Raw genomic sequence first — 19,960 nt, 5'->3', positions numbered from 1 at the left:
GAAAAATCTATTTTAAAAAGTTTGGTTTCAGTCATCTAAATCCAAACTATTGATGGAAATTGCACCGCAGGAACTAGGTACAATTGTATTCATAGGAAAATGAATGAGGTGTTTGAGTGGTTGACTGATGAATCTCTAATGTCCAATTTAGCGTGTGCTTGCCATAGTGGTGGTCTCCTATCTGGTACATCAGGTTTTCTCCATGACTGCACATAACACTGCAACCGTGCCCACCACTCGGTGGTGATTGGGCCGTTTCTGGGACACAGCTGGTTATTATATTAAGATTCTCGATTGTATTTAGATCTGGACTTTCTAACACATGGATATTTTTTTATTTAAACCATTCCATTGTTGCCCTGGCTTTATGTTTAGGGTCATTGTCCTGCTGGCTCCAAGAGGTTTTCTTCCAAGATTGTATTTGGCTCCATCCATCTTCCCATCAACTCTGACCAGCTTCCCTGTCCCTGCTGAAGAGAAGCACCCCCAGAGCATGATGCTGCCACCACCATATTTGACAGTGGGGATGGTGTGTTCAGAGTGATGTGTGATGTGTGTTAGTTTTCCACCACACATAGCATTTTGGCCAAAAAGTTCCATTTTGGTCTCATCTGACCAGAGCACCTTCTTCCACATGTTTGCTGTGTCCCCCACATGGCTTGTGGAAAACTGCAAACAGGACTTCTTATGGTTTTCTTTTAACAATGGCTTTCTACTTGCCATAAAAGCCAACTTTGTGCAATGCACGACTAATAGTTGTCCTATGGACAGATTCCCCCACCTGAGCTGTAGAGAGCACGTTCAGAGTCACCATGGGCCTCTTTGGTTGCATTTCTGATCAGGGTTGTCCTTGTTTGGCCTGTGAGTTTAGGTGGACGGCCTTGTCTTGGTAGGATTACAGTTGTGCCATACTCATTCTATTTCTGAATGATCGCTTGAAGAGTACTCTGTGGGATTTTCAAGGCTTGGGAAATCTTTTTGCAGCCTAAGGCTGCTTTAAATTTCTAAATAACTTTATCCCTGACCTGTCTGGTGTGTTCTTTGGACTTCATGGTGTTGTTGCACCCAATATTCTCTTAAACAACCTCTGAGGCCGTCACAGAGCAGCTGTATTTGTACTGACATTAGATTACACACAAGTGCACTCTATTTAGTCATTAGCACTCATCAGGCAATGTCTATGGGCAAATGACTGCACTCAGACCAAATGGGGCTGAATAAGTATGCACACCCCACTTTTCAGTTATTTATTTGTAAAAAATGTTTGGAATCATGTATGAATTTTGTTCCACTTCTCAAGTATACACCACTTTCATGTGGAATTCCAATAAAAAAGATTCATGTTTGTGGCTGTAATGTGACAAAATGTGGAAAAGTCCAATGGGGCCGAATACTTTTGCAACTTTTACTTTTTCAGATTTTGTATATATGAAGTTCCAACTGTTGATTGGTTTAAAATACATCAGGTCCTAATATTAAATGAACCTGTCCTTCCACTCCTTGCATTAACCCAATTTTTCCATGTCAAAAGTGTCATGGGTACAATCCAATTCAGATACACAACCACTATTAATCAGTATTAAGAGACCATAAATACACAGCTAAGGCTGGTTGGAACAGGAACCACTGACAATCCTGACAAATACTGATTTTATTAATGGTTAAATATTAGTGCTAAAAAGATTTAAAATACTTAGAATACTTAGAAATACTTAGTTGTATTAGATTTTTTAAATTGCTGACTACTATGATAATATCTTCTACCTGAGTTGAATAGTTAGAAGTAGTTAGCAGTCTAAGCATGGCTTGCCTCCCACAGGCAGTTTCTGGAGGACAGGGACAATGAGCAAAATGCAATATAACATAAAGTAAAGAACAAACATAGGCGGGTCAGAAGAACATCAACAGCTATGACTAAAAATCATGCACAAGATGTCAGAGGAGAGCATGGAAAGGAGAACAAAAAACAGGTTAGGAGCAGTCCACAGGCTACCAGAGTTCAGGAGAGGACATAAGGTATGGGGAGGATAATGAATGGATCTTTTGGATGCCTTTTTGGATGCCTTTTTGGATGTCTTTTTCAACATATACCAGACTTGTCCTTCATACTGTCCAATAGGCACCTGAAAAAGGTGCTGGCTAATGCTGAAATAGACAGGTGACTCGACCAACACACAAGGGTACAAAAGTTAATATCTCATGCAAATGTCATGTCCAGCATTCATAGGGGCTCGATCTGGGTAGGGATTATGGGTAGTTTAGGGGTAGTAAACTCCAATACTCAAAGGATGAAGATGAGACCCGTTTCTGATACTGGGTAGAGGAGGATGACGAAAAGGAGGAGAATGTTGACAGAAATGAACAGATTCTTCCAAAGACTTTGTCCTTCATGGGTCTCAGCTGCTTCCTGGGTCATCACTGAGTCACTTGAGGACCTGCCTTTCCTCTGAGTTGAGGGGTAGCGGGAAGGGACTATAATCCAGAGATGGGGATACATGGTGTTAAGCCTGAAGGACTTCATCAAATTGTGAGGCTTCCCCATGAAAGAAAACATTCTCACTGTGGTCGCTGGTTTGTACAGTGGCAGTCATGACACTCTCACTCTGGACTCTTTTCAACACACTTTTCACCGGTTTTCAATAACCTGATGTCCTACCTTGCTCCAGGGGTCCAAAATGCTCAGCAGCAGGAGATGGTGGAGGACTCGGTGGCAGGTTGGTAGAATCTTCAACTACAGATTCACAGAGAAAAGCTTGATGAAATTCAGAAATCAGACATCAGCACACCTCCAGATCAACACCCCTAGGGTCCGCAACATGAGGAGAACATGCCTGAGATGTTATTGTGATTTTTTCACTAATCCCCCAAGATGCCACACATTGCAGCGAATATGAAGCCAAAAGCCGGTCCATTTTAAGGCAGCTCCCCCAGAGCAGTTTTTTTCAGTTTCAAATGAGGTTCTGCTGTGACTTTATTCCCTTCAGGGTCTCATCTGTCTGCTCAGCACAGTGCAAACTGCAAGACCAGACAGGGATTACTTTACATTTAAGCCATGTTATAGCTCCACAACGGTTACAATGGCATATAGAAGCATGCAAAAAAACACACATTAACACTGAGAGACCCTCCAAAGAAAGGAGGACAGCTATTCTGAGCACTGAGCGCTCCCAACTGTGGCCTTTTTGGCTGACGTCAGCAGAAGGACACAAGCAGGGAACACAGGGGAAGGGAAAGCAGTGCTAGGGCAGGACAGCTGTCAGGCCAGATATGCAAAGCTGGTGAGAGGTCAGAGCCTGAACTCATATTCACAGTTTGGATCCGCGAGGAAAGTGCCCCTGAGGAGTGATGACATTAATAAAGACACAGAGAGAGAGAACGGGAGAGGCAACGCTGTCCCTGTGTCAACTGATCACAACATACAACCAAACTTTGTAAGATACAAATATAAATGAAAGTGAAATATTATGGAAGAAAATCAGTGCAACCATGACATGGCAGTAGGGAAGTGAATTCATGCAAGCAATGCACGGCCACGTCACATCACATGATCACACAACACAAACCAAAACTGGCCACGACAACGGACATGAGGGTAACCCCAACTTGTTACACCTTTCCACCTCCCTGCTTTTTAAACAGGAGGCCTTGAGACTTATTCAATCCCAAGGTGCCTACCTGACGGAAGCCTCACGGCCGTGTCCGGATGAAGTTCCTGCTCTCCCTTCAGCACGGCTACCGCCTCAGCTGTGACCTCCTGTACGATCAGCGCCGACACTTGCTCTAATCGGCAAACACACACACGGCAACACGTGCTGAAAAGGTCCTGCTTTTCCATCTACGATGACCTTAAGGTGACCTTAAGGTTATAGTTTTGCAAGACAAACACCCTTTTACACACACAGTTCAGTTCACTCACTGAGGCCCTGACTTTGATTAAGCACCCGTGAGTCTGTCTGAAGGTGAATGTTAGATGCCAAGAGCACAAAAAGGAACATCACCACAGAATAAACTGCATAAAAAGTTATCTGACAACCAAGGATGCTCAATGGAATATGAAAAAATGCAGAAAGGATGATGGAACTTTCTTTAACAGACAAAACAGAAATGCATTCAAGGTATGAGCAATCATCATGGAAACAGACCATTTAAAAGGTGAGCACAGAGGAACCAACCAATTACTCTACAGCATGAAGGCTTAGGCAATAATTAACAGACAACACCCAGCCAGAGGTCACATTTTGTTAACCTTGAAAGTGAGCTTCATAGCTCTGGCTGCATTGATGCATTCACTTAGAGTTCCCCCGTGAGCAATGTTTCAGTCTTAAAAATGGAGAAGGAGAAGGTCGTGAATAGAGCCAATGAATAAAACATCGTCTTAGGGGGGAAAAAATCTATATGGTCTTTACATTCATCTCGCATGCAACGGGGGAGCCAATTCATTACCATTTGTTCAATTCTTTTCAATACTGCAATTATCAGCACAAATACAGAACATGACAAGAGTGTTCTAGATGTCTTCAGATGAACAGTGAAAATGTATCAACATTTAAGATGTGCATTGAAATATTCCTTCAGGAATGCAATAAATAGCTTATGGAGACCACAAGGGGGCAATATCAATCTATAAATGTACTTTAGTCATGTGTCAGCTCATTTGGCATGTTCACAATCAAGTAGTGGCCCTTCCTTGTATGACAATGATTACCACTAAGCCTTCACAACTGAGAGTTAGGGGTTTGTCGATTGATGCATGAACATGTATTTCTGTTGGGAAAGATACTGATATTCATAAATAATTATGTTATGATTACCGATGCATGAAAAGCCTTGTGAAAACGCACCTAAGCAATGTTTCAGAGAGAAAGGGAGAGAAAGAGAAAGAGACATTATCTCACAGTGACGCACAAGCAAAATAAGAATGCAAGTACAGTGTTTGGGGAAAATTACTCATATGAATCTGGGGCTTCTGTGATGCTGAGCCTGTGCATGCACAGCTTCCAGCCACCCACTCGTACACCCACACCGAACGCACACGCTCCCTCTGTATTCTTTTATGTAATACAGTGCACTTTATCTTTATAATACATTTACATTTAACATGTTGGGAGATAATGACTTTTGATTAAAAGCGCAATTTTTTTTAAGACTAATGCAGCATTAATGCTAATATCATGTCAAGTTTTGTCAAAAAATCTAAAAACTTGTACCAATAGCAAACAGGATCAAATTGTTGAGCCTTATTTGTGTTGTAGCTGCCTTTAAAAAGCTAAATGTCCTAAACGATTTGGAAAATGTTGCATGGAAATAGCTAATAAGACTGTCAGAATCCTCCCACTGATCACACGCAAAAATCAGAAATCTCATTCCAAAAACATGTGATGCATTGCAATTTTCATGTTTTTTTCATGATCCCTCATAATGGAAACCATAAGGCTGAAAGATGACTTAACAAAACACAAGAATGCACTGAATATAAAAGATTAATGGTTTGCAGTTTTCACTGTGATCCTAAAATCTTCGTAATGCTCATGGCTCTGTGGATATGAGCCTTATTTTTGACTAAGTGCCATTCACATTCATCAATCCATCCTAGGACCGCGTGCCCAGCCACTCGTCTTTTGTCTCTTCCAGACAGGACTGCCGACCCAGCTCAGCGCCCCCCACCGCCATTCCTGACGGGGCAGTCTGTCTGAGATGTGCCCTGCCTGCTAATCACTGTCTCTGAGAGACATGGCCCACCTCCAAATAAACATGCACCACAGGCCCACAAGGTCACTATTTCAATTCACATGTTCAGCATGCAGACAAACACATACATTTTTTTTGCCACTGTTATTATCATATAAATATGCATACAGTCTTTCAATAACCCTGAAATTGAGGCCAGATAGATCAAAAAATACCAACTCAACAGCTTATCAGGCTGTCCTGCAGGTATTCCAAACTCCCCTGGCATCTAAACCTTTGTTCTGATTAGCTTGATAGATAAAAAGAGAGAAACCTTACCTGAACAATCTCTTTTATCAAAGATGAAAGACAGACAGAAAAGAACGCACTAAAGGAAATCCGGCTACTTTAAAATGCATCTCTGTCGGACCCACATGACTGAAATGTCTGGAGGGTTGTGGAGGGGAGCGGTTGTCTGAGAATCGTGTGTGGCGCCTGAAAGCGCCGAGTATCGGGGAAGGGGGGCTAGTCAGCTGGAACCCAACGCCAAACCTCCTCTGCCAGGGAGCGGAGCTGTTGCCACAGCAACACATGGCCAGGTCCCTGTCTAAATCTGATCTCAACGTGCTTTGGATGCTGTCTGCCTGACACATAGTGTAACGTTATGGATGGAATTCTGCTGCATCATTCAACAAAGAACAACAAGTCTGATTTATACTGGCAACAAAAAAAGTAAAATTCCCCAAATAAAGGGGGGCGATTAGAAATATATTGCACTCTATGACTCTCTTAAAGGGACAGACTCTTAAAAATGAATGGCACTGACCCGAGTGGATAAAACAGTGGTTTAAGAGGGGTTGATATAAAATATTTGAGTATATCTGGTATATTCTGTGCTTTAGAAAATGCAAAGTAGTTCTAAAACCCATAAAGATGAGTGTGTGTGTCACTATGTGAGCAGGCCTGGAGATAAAATAATTAATAAAATAAGCTAATATGATGCTATTAAATTTGCTTATTGCTCACACTATATATTATTATTTAATTTGAAATTGGGGAAAAAAATCTATTCATACTGAAATTAGCAGGCTAGCTATATTTAATAATTCAAACACTCACAAAATTCAATGCCTGAGAAAATTCTGATATTTAAGCAAATTAAATAAACTGGTAGCCCCTCACCGTCACCAAACCACCCCCTCATCTCATAGCCCCTCACTCATCCTGAACTTTGACATTTTCACAGACAGTATAGTGCCATGAAGCCAATTCCTTCTAATTAAAAACTGGGCTGCTCTTGTATTTACCCCTGCTTAGTAACTGATGCCAAACTGATTTCCCGCCCTGATACACATGCAGAGGACCTTTACAGGATATATTGATGCACCAGTGTTGTACCAGCAGTTTCAGCGTTTTAAAAGAGAAACCTGCTGCATGCTTATTAATTATACATGGTCCCATGAGTGAGAGGAACAGGTTGTAATGTTCTCAGAACGGTTCGTGGCAGAATTAGTGTTGAGGCACAGAGCTGGTGAGCGCCACATTCAATGCTGAAACTGTCACATCATGTTTGTTTCTGCCCGGCTGGGTTACTGCATGCAAGATTATACCTGTCCGACAGCAGGCCCCTTTCCCCTGGTTAATATACAGGGCGAACACATCTGTAGTACTCTCTAGTAGTACTAGTACTATCTGTAGTACTCTCTACAACATGCTGTGGTGGTTGTAACCTGGTGATCAGCAAACTCACCATTAAACCCTTTAACCCAGATGTATGAACTACTGCCTTTACAAATCTTGCTGCTGCCCATGTACCCTCAATCAAGACACACAATCAGTTCAGTAGATGATATATTACCTACAAGCTATAAATTGGCAGGGCAAAGAAGCTCAAAAGCCATACAGTGTTTATCAAGTAGGCATTTTTACTGGTCTTCAATGGTGTGATGGCCAGAAGCCTAGAGGTTGCTCTGTATAGTGTTTATCGGCATTGCCACAGATGTGGGATACCCCAGAATTGAAAGAGCTTAAAAGCATTAAAAGCAAAATAAAAATATGGCACAATAAAATAAGAAGAATATGAATGCAATCTATGATACATATACTTTAAACAGAAGGGAAAAGAATTATATGACAAAGTAATATGCAAATTCCATATCCTTAACTGCCTCTCTGTTTCAGAGAGTTGGTAATGCAGGTTCAATGGGCCTTATGTGTGCAGTTCAGATAACATCCTGGGGAAGCAGCATGTTTCGCTCTATGAATGAATCTTCTTCTATCCAAATGACATATTTTGACGTAAAAGTCATGTCAATCTTTCCTGACTTCACTTGACTTTTCATTAAAACCTCTTACTAACAACAATAATAGTAATAGCAATACTTATTGACAACAATAAGTATTACTAGTCAACAAATTAAAGCTAGGAATAAGTTAAATATTTAAAATGGCAATGAACAAAGACCAAACTAGCTCTGCTAGAAGTCGTCCATTGTGCCCGACCCACCATTAAGATGTGGCGAAAGGAGAAGGAAAAATTGACAAATTTTAAAGAAAGAAAAACATAAACTCAATGATAATAAATGACTGAATAATAACCAATACAAATGTTGCATTCAAGTTTTAAATCATTCTAATACAGCCTACTCAAGGGGATGCTGATCTATTCCTGCCTCTGCTGTGTACTGCCAGAGGTCAGCCCCAAAAAACCACTGAAATGAATACTGGGCTGAGTAGCATGAAACGTTTCTTTTTGCCTATAAGGGATCTTTGCTGTGGGCCTGTGTGTCAGTGTATTCTTACCCGAGGGAGTCTGAAGTCTTACTCAGTATTAGATGTGCATGTTTACCACTTCATTTTTCAAGCACCACACCTTTGTTCTAGTGTTAAAAGCAAGTCTGATTTCTTAATGTGCATGAAATAAGTCTGGTCCCTTGACATTAAGTTGCCTGCTTATGCGAGTGTGTAGGTGTGCACATGTACACCAGACCCTTGCCTTTATACTGTGTAGGCGTACAATTCCCACTAGATTCAGGCACCATTATTACAGAGGCAATTAAGGGCCTGGATACCCCTCCTTCCTTCCCTAAGAGCATGGCAACGAGCACTAGAATCTCTGCGACTGGTGTTGCCATGGCAGCGTCTCCCCTACAATTTAGTTTTGCCAGGCCCTTTTGTTCAGTATCCCCTGCAATCTCTTGCCTTCAAATTTCTATTTCTGCTGACGCTAAAGAACAGCTACCTCATCCCCCCACCCCTTCTGCTCCTTTTTGGGGACCGAGCTGCATTATCCAGCTTGTTTTCAGACAAGACAGAGCTGAAACTAATTATTACAGTACGTAAGCTCATATTACATTTAACTTACATTAGCTGTATACATTTACCTGGCCTTCTAATCTGGAATGATTTACATTACAGGCTCAGTCTCACTTGAGGAACACAGCTTGAAGGCTGCTCATGGGTATGGGGATAGTAGAAGGGTTTGTAAGAGCAGAAATTTACATATTAGGGTACTACCACCAGAAGCCTGATCAGATCATTTTAACCATATAACCAAATTGCACAGATGTCATAATCTATGCAATTATCATTTACATTAAATTTAGATGTGAGCCACATGCTGGTGTGGCGGTTAGCCACGTGGCCTCACATCTCCAAGGTTGTTATTCTGAATCCTGGCACAGTCCTTGTGTGTGTGGAGTTTGCATGCTCTCCCCATTTACTTTTTCTACATAATCCATCATATTCTTTCATTACAGAGATGTAAACAGCAGGTGTTTGAGCTTTGGTAAAATAATATGCCTCCAGAAGACAGGTCCAATGCAGTTTATGAAATTATTCTGTCCTCTTTCACTAAAAAGTCGTTTAACAACGCCACACCACACCAGATATCAAGTATGTGCAGAGTCATTGTTGATTAGTTAGATCTTGGATGATCGGAACAAGCACACTAACCTGCTGTCACTGCGTGTCCGGTGGCGAGGTCACCATTGAAGCCATTCTCTTTAGCAGCGGTGTAGTTGGGGCCCGACGCCGCTGCCCCAGCAGGCTGGCACGCCCTGTAGGAGGAGAAGAAGCCGTTCTCGCCGTGGGCAGCGGGGGACGAGGAGCCCTGGGCTCCAGGAGATGCCCACTCTGGCGTGCTGTCTTCGGGCTGCCGACCGTCTGCCATGGAATCCGGAAGGTGGAGGTCACTCCTTACTGCTGGGAGAGGGGCGGGGAGGTCAGTGTGCTGTGCTAACGAATCTGACGAAGGTACGTGGGGAAGGGCAGGACGATTAAGGTGGCTTGCTGCTGCAGATGAAGGGCATTGATCAAATGTCTCAAAGCATCTGTCCAGCGCATGAACAGACCGAGGGGGAGCGAGCAAGAGAGAGAGATAGAGAGGGAGAGAGAGCTCGACATTTATATTCATCACTGCTCAGTTCACTTCTTCCAAGTGACTTTCTATTGCTCTCTCACTGAGAGGGAGAGGGAGCAATGGACAAAGTCGCAGAGTAGGAGAGGGTAATACAAAAAAAGAAGGGCAGTACAGAGATTGTGACATTGTGTTTATGTCTCAAATCTATTTTCCTCCACTGTAGGAGTGATGCACTTGACAGAGTTTCTATTGATCGCTATTGAAGGCCTGGTGTGTTAAGGGTCATGTGCTGCCGGGTCATGAACAATGAGATCGGCTCCAGCCAACTGTGTAACTCGCTCCATGTACAGAAGCCTTGAAAGGGGGTGGAGCAGAGAAGGGGGCTCAGGGGGCTGGTACTCTGCAATGGCACCCTGATAAGCCACCTTATCAGTTTGCAAAGATTTAAAGAAAAAGAATGTGAAATGTAAACATGCTTATATCATGAAATTAGTTTGTTTCACATTGTCAGGAGCTGCCCGACATGAAAGGCAAATCATTTCCAAGGTGAAACATGCTGTGTGCTGATAAAAACTGTTTTTAACATGTTGGCATTTGACTTGACAAGCACCATTTTTGCAAGACAGATTTTTTTAAATTGTTGATTTTTCCCAAGACTAAATAAAAACATGCAACTCCAAGTAATAGCATGTTACAACAAATCTATTTTTATAATTCAGAAAGTCCACACTCTGGATCTCTGGTTGTGACTCGCTTCTTCTCAGTGTACTAACACTGTCCCCTTTTTCCCATGCATTTGCTTGTTCTTTTCCATTTTTCACTTTGGTTTTTAGTGGGGTTTTTTTGCCTTCAACATCCTGGTGTAAGAGCTCAGTAAACAAACCACACTCTGTCTCACATGTGTGCCTCCTTACCCACATTCCTTGTGACCAATGTTGCAAACCAAACCAACACAATCTGCTTCAACAGCCCCACCCACAATCTTAAAGAGGTCACAGTTCAATGAAATCGGTATAAATAATCCGAGGGTTTGTAGGGTGGAGCGGGCCCACAGTACCTGTAGTGATGAACTGGCTTCGTGATGCTCAGGCGTGCATGAAGACAGAGATTTAACACAGCCTTAATCTGAGCTGAGCTGCCGCCGCTCTGCCGAGCTAGACCCTCACCGCCCGAATTAAGTTGACTTTTATGCAATGGCCGCCACCAGAGATGCCTGTGATATCTTAATTGCTTTCTCTCTTGTTTTAGAGGGGGGGAATTAGTGTACAGCAGGCAGACGCCCACCAAGCAAAGCCGGAGACGAACAAATTTTCGCTGGAAATTAAAGCCTCCACTCTGTTCCTTTGCTTCAGAAACTCTTTGATCAACAAGACTCTGTTCCCCTCTCTGAGTTATGAATCTTTCTCTCGCACATGAGTTCTTGCATATGCTCTTCCCTCCATTCATTCCGACTGACATATTGTGTCCGTGTGTTGGTTATAACCTGCCATGCATCCTCAGCTTATTATCACACTCTGTGGTCTAATTACCATTGATCACATCACTATATCACACACGATCAATAACAGCCGTCGGTGGTCTCATCCTGCTTAGACCTCTACCCCGGTTCTAATGCTGCCGCTTTGCTGAATTTTGGTCTGCTGTCCTGTCAGGATCGTAAAGCTGTAAACACTGACTGCAGTACAGCAGTAAATCTGGGGTAGGGATCACTCTCCTCATTTCCTGGGGAGCTGACCAGTGCCTTTCTCTTTTTTAAAGACAGTCTAATATATTGGCATTTCTTATTAGACTGGCTGCAGCGCAGGACGCTTGTTCCCCACAGATGTGGTCAAGGTCACTTTCAGCTCTGTGGCAGTTATCCAGGCAGAGTAACAAGGCAAAGAGTGCCAGTAACCAGTGCTGATTGTGGGAATCCTAGGGTCGGGTGTGAGACCTCTGAGGGTTCAGGGGTGAGGCATGCTGTGACCATATGGCCAGAGAGGAAATAAACAATTCCAGGAAAACAGCACCCCCGGGTGGGCCAAATTGGAACATCCACGCTGACAAGGGTGAGCAATGTGGGTGGTGGGCAACAGGATCTGCAGGCGTCTGAGCTTAGCCAATTAAAGCAGCCAGCTGCTGAGTAGCATGATTCCCCCGACCAGATGTGTCAGAGTCTTGCAGAGGTTGGCACAGAGCCTGCCAACCACTCTGCCCACCGTAAAAAAAAACACTGAAGTCGGGGAGTTAGCAGACTGGAGGGCTACTGTACGTGTTAACAAGCAGAACATAAAAGCAGAGAAATGTCTGACATGAACATCAGGTGATATAACACACAGGTACAGGTTTTTGTTTGTGCTGCTTTGATAAGAAGGGCTCTGTTGGCATGGCAACATCCTCTTCAGAAGGTACATCAGTCAGTACATTTCTACGCACAGTTTATAGCTTATAGTTTATGTCATTGAACTACTGTCCTTGTCCCAGTACATGATGGGAATCTCCAAGAAAGACTGGGAAGGGAGACAGGGAAGTGAGACCAGGAAAGACAAGGAAGTGAGACTAGCAAGGGCCGCAGAATGGGAGGGGGAGAGGCTGGAGCCACGAGCAATGGGAGGATGGTTTGGGTTTGCCGTGGTAGGGGAGAACAGGAAGACGGCTGGCTTTCTCAAGGCCCGATAGTCCGGGACAATGGCATCTGGGCTGTCAGAGTTTGTGGCAAAGGGCTTGTCATGGCCGGAAGATGGAGTCAAACACATTCGGTCGAGGCAGAAAGAAAGGGGTGAAGCCAAATATCATGACTTCCATGCCATTATAAGGATTTGTGGAGCACCAAGGCCAGTTAGTGCATGTTTTTTGGACCAACACAATAATAATTTTTCCCAGTTGAACACATCCCATATTACAGCATTCAACCTATGCTCTCAAATTAATGAGGCAAGTCATGTCATAGAAAGGAACATGGAGGATAGAAACCAAAAGAATTAGTGAAACCATTGATCATACGTAGACTAAATTTCTTATGACCTCTTGTGTTTAAAGTACAAACTCTGTTTTGTGAACATCACACAAGTTCCCAACAGCTCCATTAGCTCAGAGAGCGCAGTAAGAAGCGCTGCCAGCAGCTGCCAGTGACAGGCTGTCGCTTCCCATTTGCCTCCCTCTGCTATGACACTGCAGGGAGGAAGAGCTGCATCACCAGGGAGCGACTGGCTGCCCTTAGGGGCTCTTTCAACCTCACCCAACACCTTCTGCAGGGAAAAAGCACCCTCAAAAAAAAAAAAATGGGTTGATCATCTCGCCTCTATGAGTGTGTGCTGGCATAAATGTCAGTGACAGTGCATTCTGGGAAATGAGAATCACTGGATGCCATTATGCCTCCAGGTTCGTTCTGAGATTCAGCTAATCAGAAAGGATGTCGGTCGAGGGGGCTACAGAGACCTCAAATGACCCGAAATTCCCCTTCATTTGAACCAAGACTTAAGACAGTGGTACAGCAGTACATATCTGGCCCTGTCTACATCTGTTTACACTTTTGTAGGTTTTTATTCATTTATTACTTTGCATTTTAGAAGTTATTTTATTTTGTCAGGCCAAATCTACACACATGTACATGTTATTTCTTAATTGGTAAAATTTGGATTTAAACACCAAATTAAATAAAAATAAATAAATAAAAATTACTACCTGAAACTGGCAAGAAATAATGTTCCAATAATGATTAACTAAACAAGTTCGTACTATTTAATGATATTAAAATCATATAATAATAACAGCACCCTAACTAGGAAAGCAGTCAAGAAAAGATGAAATTGGTGGGTTAAGTCCACATTAGTGGTTCTCAAAACTTTACTTGTTTGGTGAGATTTAATTGATCTGATAATCTGATCAACTGCTGATCATGTTGAAGAAGGTGTGTTGTTCATTCAACAAATTCATCCAATAAGGGACATGTAATAACTGCTTTGACGTCCCGTGGTGGACTATGTGTATGTTCTGTTTGTGTGTCTCTCTCTCTTTCTCTCTCTCTCTGTAATGTTGCAGGGTGGCTCCTCATCAGCCCATGATTGGACTCCTCCCCCTTACTGTCATGATTAGTGGGATGTAATAGGGCAGAGGGCAAAATGGCTTCTGTTTTGAGGAGTGTGTGGTGTGAAGTGAAGGAATGTAACCGGAAGACAAGAAAATAACATAGACTTGAATCAGAACTCAACTGACCAGAACCGTTTTTGTGTGTGTTTTGTCTGTTTATATACTTTTGTTTGTAATAAGCGGTTAACCATCAGTGCAATCGCGCCGTTTGGAGTTTCTGCTCCCTGTTCCCATTTGCAATGTCCCTGACCCTATACCACGGACGTAACACTGCCACAAAAATAAAAAGATATTTCTTTAAACCATTCTGTTTTTAAGACTGTAAAAGACTGCTATTCAGTCCCTGTGATGATTATATGAAATATAAATGCAAGTTTACAGGTTAGTTTGCACAGCTATTTGTTAAGTTAATGAATATAGACCACATTTAATTTCAGTCATGGAAAATACTACTCTACTTTAGATTATGCATAGATATTCAACATAAAAATACTGGGGACCATATCACCCTTACATGAAAAGAGTACAGGTCCCCAGAGGCAATTGGTGGGAAGGTAAACTAACACAGCATGCTGTGCTGTGATTGGTGCTTCATGCCACTTCATGCCACAGATGGAAGTGACAGGGCTGACCTTTTTTCCCCAGAATGCAGTAGTAGACTGGAGATCCTTTTGCAGAGTGTCTGTGACAAAGCCAAGGCTGTCAAATCATGACAGCTCCTTGTCCCTTTTTTTTGGCCACAAAGCCCCAGCATGGCATCCGCCCTTCTAGATTCTCTGGCCTGATGTTTGCGATGTAGTGACAAGACCAATTTCTTTTTCCCAATCTGATTTCCTTGCGGCAACTGCTGAATGGTCCAATGGTTTTCGCAACATTTTCCTTCTGCCACTTCACCAATCACATATGAAAATGCTGTAGAATCAGGTTGTAATATTCCTTCTGCATAATCAAAATGATGAATTTAATGATGTACATTATTGACCAAACAAGAACAAAAAAATGGCACTTGTACACTTGACTCAAGAAGATTAAGAAAAAATTTATTAATCCAGGTTGGAATTGGGTTGAAAAAAAACACACAATGGTTAAGAATTTTTTTTTTGAATTACAAAAATAAAGCGACTAATGTAAAGTGTACATAAATTAAAGTTTACTTAAACTCTATTAAGGTAAGTTTAATTTATTTAATTTAAACTATAAACATATCTTAACATTTAAAAATGCCCAAATGTGCAGTAACTGAAATAGAATTTAAGAACTGAAAAATAATTGAACTATTTGTAATTTATCTGGGTGGTAGTAGCTTAGTGGGTAACACACTCACCTATGAACCAGAAGATCCAGGTTCAAATCCCACTTACTACCATTGTGTCCCTGAGCAAGACACTTCGCTCCAGGGGTACTGTCCCTGTAACTACTCATTGTAAGTCGCTCTGGATAAGGGCGTCTGATAAATGCTGTAAATGTACCATATTTCCCCCTAATGAAATTAGATTGTCCTTCAGCATGCAGACTTAATATTCAGCATTCATTTTAAAATATTCAAATATCTAATATCATGTAAAGTAGTTGGTGGTACGATCATTTTAAAAATACAAATACTGCTGAATTTGTGACAGCCTAAAGATTAAGATATATAGGGAAAATTGAAAAAAGTTGAACTATCCCTTTAAAAGTGAAAGTATGTAACATCCACTCATCACCCTCCTCTTCCTCCCCCTGCAGGAGGGCCGCCTGACTCCCGCCTCTAGTTGCTGCATTGCAGGGCTCCAGGATTAACTGCTGCTCCCGCTGCATGAGGCCAGACGCCCACAGCGGCAGCGTGCAGGGGACCTAAATCCACTGCAACGGCAGCGCCATCCACAGATGAGATTACGGGAGCCGCTGCGGGCTGGGCAGGGTTGACCGCCGCTGAAGCGGGAGATAACTCCCGCAAAGCCCCTGCAGATCCAATGAATCCAGCCAAATGTCCCGTACAAGCGTCCACTGTCACGCACTGATTAAGGCAGCGTCCACATGCAGAGCCACAGAGGGGACAGCGCTGAGGCGTCCTGCTATACTACACACTGGCAATGGTTGGGTACAGCAGGCAAATCAAATAAGAGCTACTGGTGCAATGAAAACAAAATGCAAACAAGGATAATTCACACAGGCACGGTCACGACCGGGGCGGGTAGGGGGCGACACAATTTACCCAGGAGTCATTTACCCAGGAGTCAATTTGCCCAGCTTCTGATCCCAGGGGTATAAAGCTCAGTGGCCTGGCACTGACCCCCTCCCGAAGTCACAGGGGTCAGGACAAGTTTATGTACTTCTTTAGTTAGATGTCCATCATTTGTTGAACAATACAGTTTTTTGCAATTAAAGGTGCTGGCAGACTAGAATCCAGACCAGATTTTTTAGGCCCACCCTTGGATTTAAAAAGAAAAATAAATTATTAAAAATATTTGAGAAAGAAAATGTGAAAATATTTGCTTATAACAAATGTAAGTGACTGGTTGCTGATGTAATGTAACACCAAATGGATGTGAAATTTTATGTATAAGTTAAAATAAGCCTAAATAGCCGTTATCACAGCAGATTCACAAACCTGCTGAAATTTCTGCAAAATAAACATTGAAATGTTACACATGACCACTTAACACAGAGCTGTAACAACAAAAACACCATGAGGTTATTATCCTACCTCCATATCCACTACCCAGTGATGCATGTATTCATTGTTTATGTTGAACATTAATTTTTAGCTTGCACATCACTTAATTTTTATGTGATTTAAGCAAATCTAGCCTGTCTAAATTGGGCATTGTTAAAGTTGCACAGTCCAATAAGAACAGTTCAAATAAACTGAACTGAATGTTTTTATCAATAGAACAATTTAGAATCAATTTGTATAAAAATATCACAGTGGCTGTGAACTGGAGCAGTATTCATCACTTCTGGCCTGTATTATTAGTCGGAGGCATATAACAATACAGCAGCCATAATTCTATGTATAACACCATAGAATTATGGAATCCTGACACCAATATATACAGCACACACACAAAAATGGGGGCAAATGAACCTCCTCTCCTTTTCTGTGTACCCTGAGTGAATGTCTGAACTCATCAGCCTTTTTCATTTTTAAACGATTGCTTTATTATGAACACATTTTTGGACTTCACAGGCATCGATTGAAGCTAATCCAAAACCACGTTATGAATTTTTTAGGGCAGTGGTGGCCTAGCGGTTAAGGAAGTGGCCCCAAAACCAGAAGGTTGCCACCAAGGTGCCACTAAGGTGTCACTGAGAAAAGCACTCTCCCCACACATTTTCACAGTGGCAGGAGGACAAGTGTCTTCGCTGTCTCTTCATAGTGTTGGTCTGCTTTGTTGGTTGTTGGGGTTCGAGGTTTCCTCTGCTGGGGGAAGGTGCCACTGGGACCATGAACACTTTCACTTCATTTTAAGTACTGAAGTAGCGAGGCGTACTTTACATAGTGCACAAGGGCTGCACAATTATGGCCAAAATGATAATCATAATTATTTTTGGACATATAGTAATCATGACTATTAATCATGATTATTCATTGATTATTCATTGAATTCATTTTAATTGCACTTTCTATTTTAAACAAGCAGTAACTGAACAAATAAAAATAATACAATAAAATTTACTCAAGACAAAGGCCTAATAAAAAATAAATAGCAATTGCAAAGTACAATGATGAGTGCAAACAAATGAAGAAAGAAAAAAATAAACCTTTTGAAGGCACAAGGAACAGGAACATACTACAGGCAAACATACTACAACATTTTCTGGATTAAGAGATGTCCAAAGGAAGGTCATTATGAAAACTCTTTATTTTTTATATTTAATATTTGCCTGCTTATTTGGAAGAAAATAACTACAGACAGGGCAGGTCCATACAGAGGCATTTTGTACAGATTTGTCAAGAACTATAGACATTGAACTATACGGTATATACAGGTGTCAGAACAGAAGCTGTGCCTTTCCTATAGGGTGGGTTGGAATATACAAGATGCTAAAATAAATTCTTACTTGAAATGTTAATGAAATGTAATGCATTGATTCTCTGTTCGCTCGTAAGTCTGGCATTTTTGCTCGTATGAATGAGTTTGGAACCCTGTCGAAATATGACGGCAGTATTGGCGCATGCTGAGAGGCTGAATACGACATTCTATTTATATTGTCACCTACATCTTACTCTGTCACAATTTGAGGTTGCCGCTCATACAGTCTATGCTTTCATTCATCTTAATTTAATCGTGGCAGCCAAAATAAGGATTGTGATTAAAATGTGATTAATTGGGCAGCACTACAGCGCACTATATGCATTTGGGCTTGATATCGATGAGAGTCTGGATTTACATGACAACAATCACTGCTAAAACTAGAGGGATCTTCAGCCTGGAGCAAAGACTCCACCCCAGATCACCTATACACCTGCCTGTACAAAGTGATATCTGCAAAAATGAACAAATATTTCCTTCTCTGGACCATGATAATACACTATTTCTTACCAAACCTGCAGTTTAGAATGAAGGGGTGGGTTGTGTTCTGCAATGGTCTGTTAAAGCCCATTGACACACACTGCTTCTGATTTTGGGCTACACAAGGAAAAAAAATAATTCCTTGTTTTTGTGACCCTGCAAAAATGACGGGTCTTCACTTACTAGTACACCACTGACCCTGGAGTAAGGAATTACTTCATCACAACCTAATCTTCAGCATAGACACATATCAGATGAAAAGATGCGCATACACACACACAAACACACACCATCCCAAACACACATGCATAAACATGCTAAATATACAAACTGTACAGGTACATGAACCCCAACACACACATGCACACACACACTGTTTGATGAAGGGTTAAGAGTCAGTATTTGCTGCGGGGGGCATTATAATACACAGCACAGCCTCGGCGGCTGCATTAAAATGGCCCTCGCTGTGCTCTTTCTGCCTGACCAATAATAACAGAATAGAGGAAGTGGGTGCAGCCTTTTGTTTTGTATTTTCACTCAGCTCAGTCATTGCGCAGTGGAGTGTTATCCACCCACCCTACCCACTCATTACACCCCCTGTGCATGTTCTCTGAAGGGCCAAGTGAAAGACACGCTCTGCAGAGACAGAAGCGCAGAACCCCCAGACTGCTAGGATGAGGCAGCGCTTTAAAGACGGGCAAGGGACATGCAGAGGATTCAATTATTTCCCTGGAAAATATATCTAATTAGGTGAGAGCTGCATTAGCTATAGGCTACAGTTTCCATAAGTATAATAATGAGTGCAATTAGTAAAAACTTTGTTTTATATATTCTGAATACAAACCGAATATGGAAAAATCTGTAGACTGCAAATATAAAAGAAATTATGACATTTATTTTCAACAGACTAGGACATTCTACAAAATATTCCAAAGGAATTTACTGCATTATTGCACAGAATTTACTTCAGAATTCTGAAATTACTTTTGGACATAAATACCTTTAAAGCCTCAGCTTTAAGATATCAGCACCACAGACAGCTCATCTTAATAACATTTTATTAATGTTGTTAACTACATATAAGGATGATGTAAGGATATTGTGATCTTATAAATGTCAACAGTTTAACAACAGCTTAACACAACCAGTCATGTCTGGTTGTGTCATGACTGAGCATTTCTGTTTTTGTTTTGTTCTTATTGGTCTTTAACAAGGGTCTTATAAATGTGGTGAATGTTTAAATAAACTTGCATAGTCACGTTTACTTGAGTGTACTAATAAAAATAATATAAATCTTGATGTTAAAAAACCTTGAACTATAAAAGTTCATTTAGTGTGAATTGCATTAATCCCGATTATTCTAGCAATA

General features: G+C 41.7%; 1 protein-coding gene across 22 annotated transcripts in view; it reads right to left on the bottom strand.

Moving 5' to 3' along the window:
* Positions 1-19,960, bottom strand: part of map2 (microtubule-associated protein 2) — a 76,560-nt gene that overhangs the window by 20,317 nt on the left and 36,283 nt on the right. For 14 of the 22 annotated variants that reach the window (XM_028992080.1, XM_028992090.1, XM_028992089.1 and 11 more), the window contains 4 exons: positions 9,622-9,867; positions 4,812-4,841; positions 3,676-3,780; positions 2,657-2,731 (listed from right to left, as the gene is read on the bottom strand). In XM_028992080.1, the coding sequence (XP_028847913.1) occupies positions 2,657-2,731; positions 3,676-3,780; positions 4,812-4,841; positions 9,622-9,838 (427 nt within the window). In that variant the 5' untranslated portion in view covers positions 9,839-9,867. Of the gene's footprint in view, positions 1-2,656; positions 2,732-3,675; positions 3,781-4,811; positions 4,842-6,006; positions 6,568-9,621; positions 9,871-19,960 lie in introns of those variants that run through there. The other 8 variants (XM_028992087.1, XM_028992088.1, XM_028992104.1 and 5 more) reach the window with 5 other exon arrangements.

The sequence above is a fragment of the Denticeps clupeoides genome, chromosome 9, assembly GCF_900700375.1.
Source record: "Denticeps clupeoides chromosome 9, fDenClu1.1, whole genome shotgun sequence".
In the NCBI taxonomy this organism is placed as follows: Eukaryota; Metazoa; Chordata; class Actinopteri; order Clupeiformes; family Denticipitidae; genus Denticeps; species Denticeps clupeoides.
Note: the sequence above shows the minus strand (reverse complement) of the source record. Positions and strands in the feature narration are given on the sequence as shown.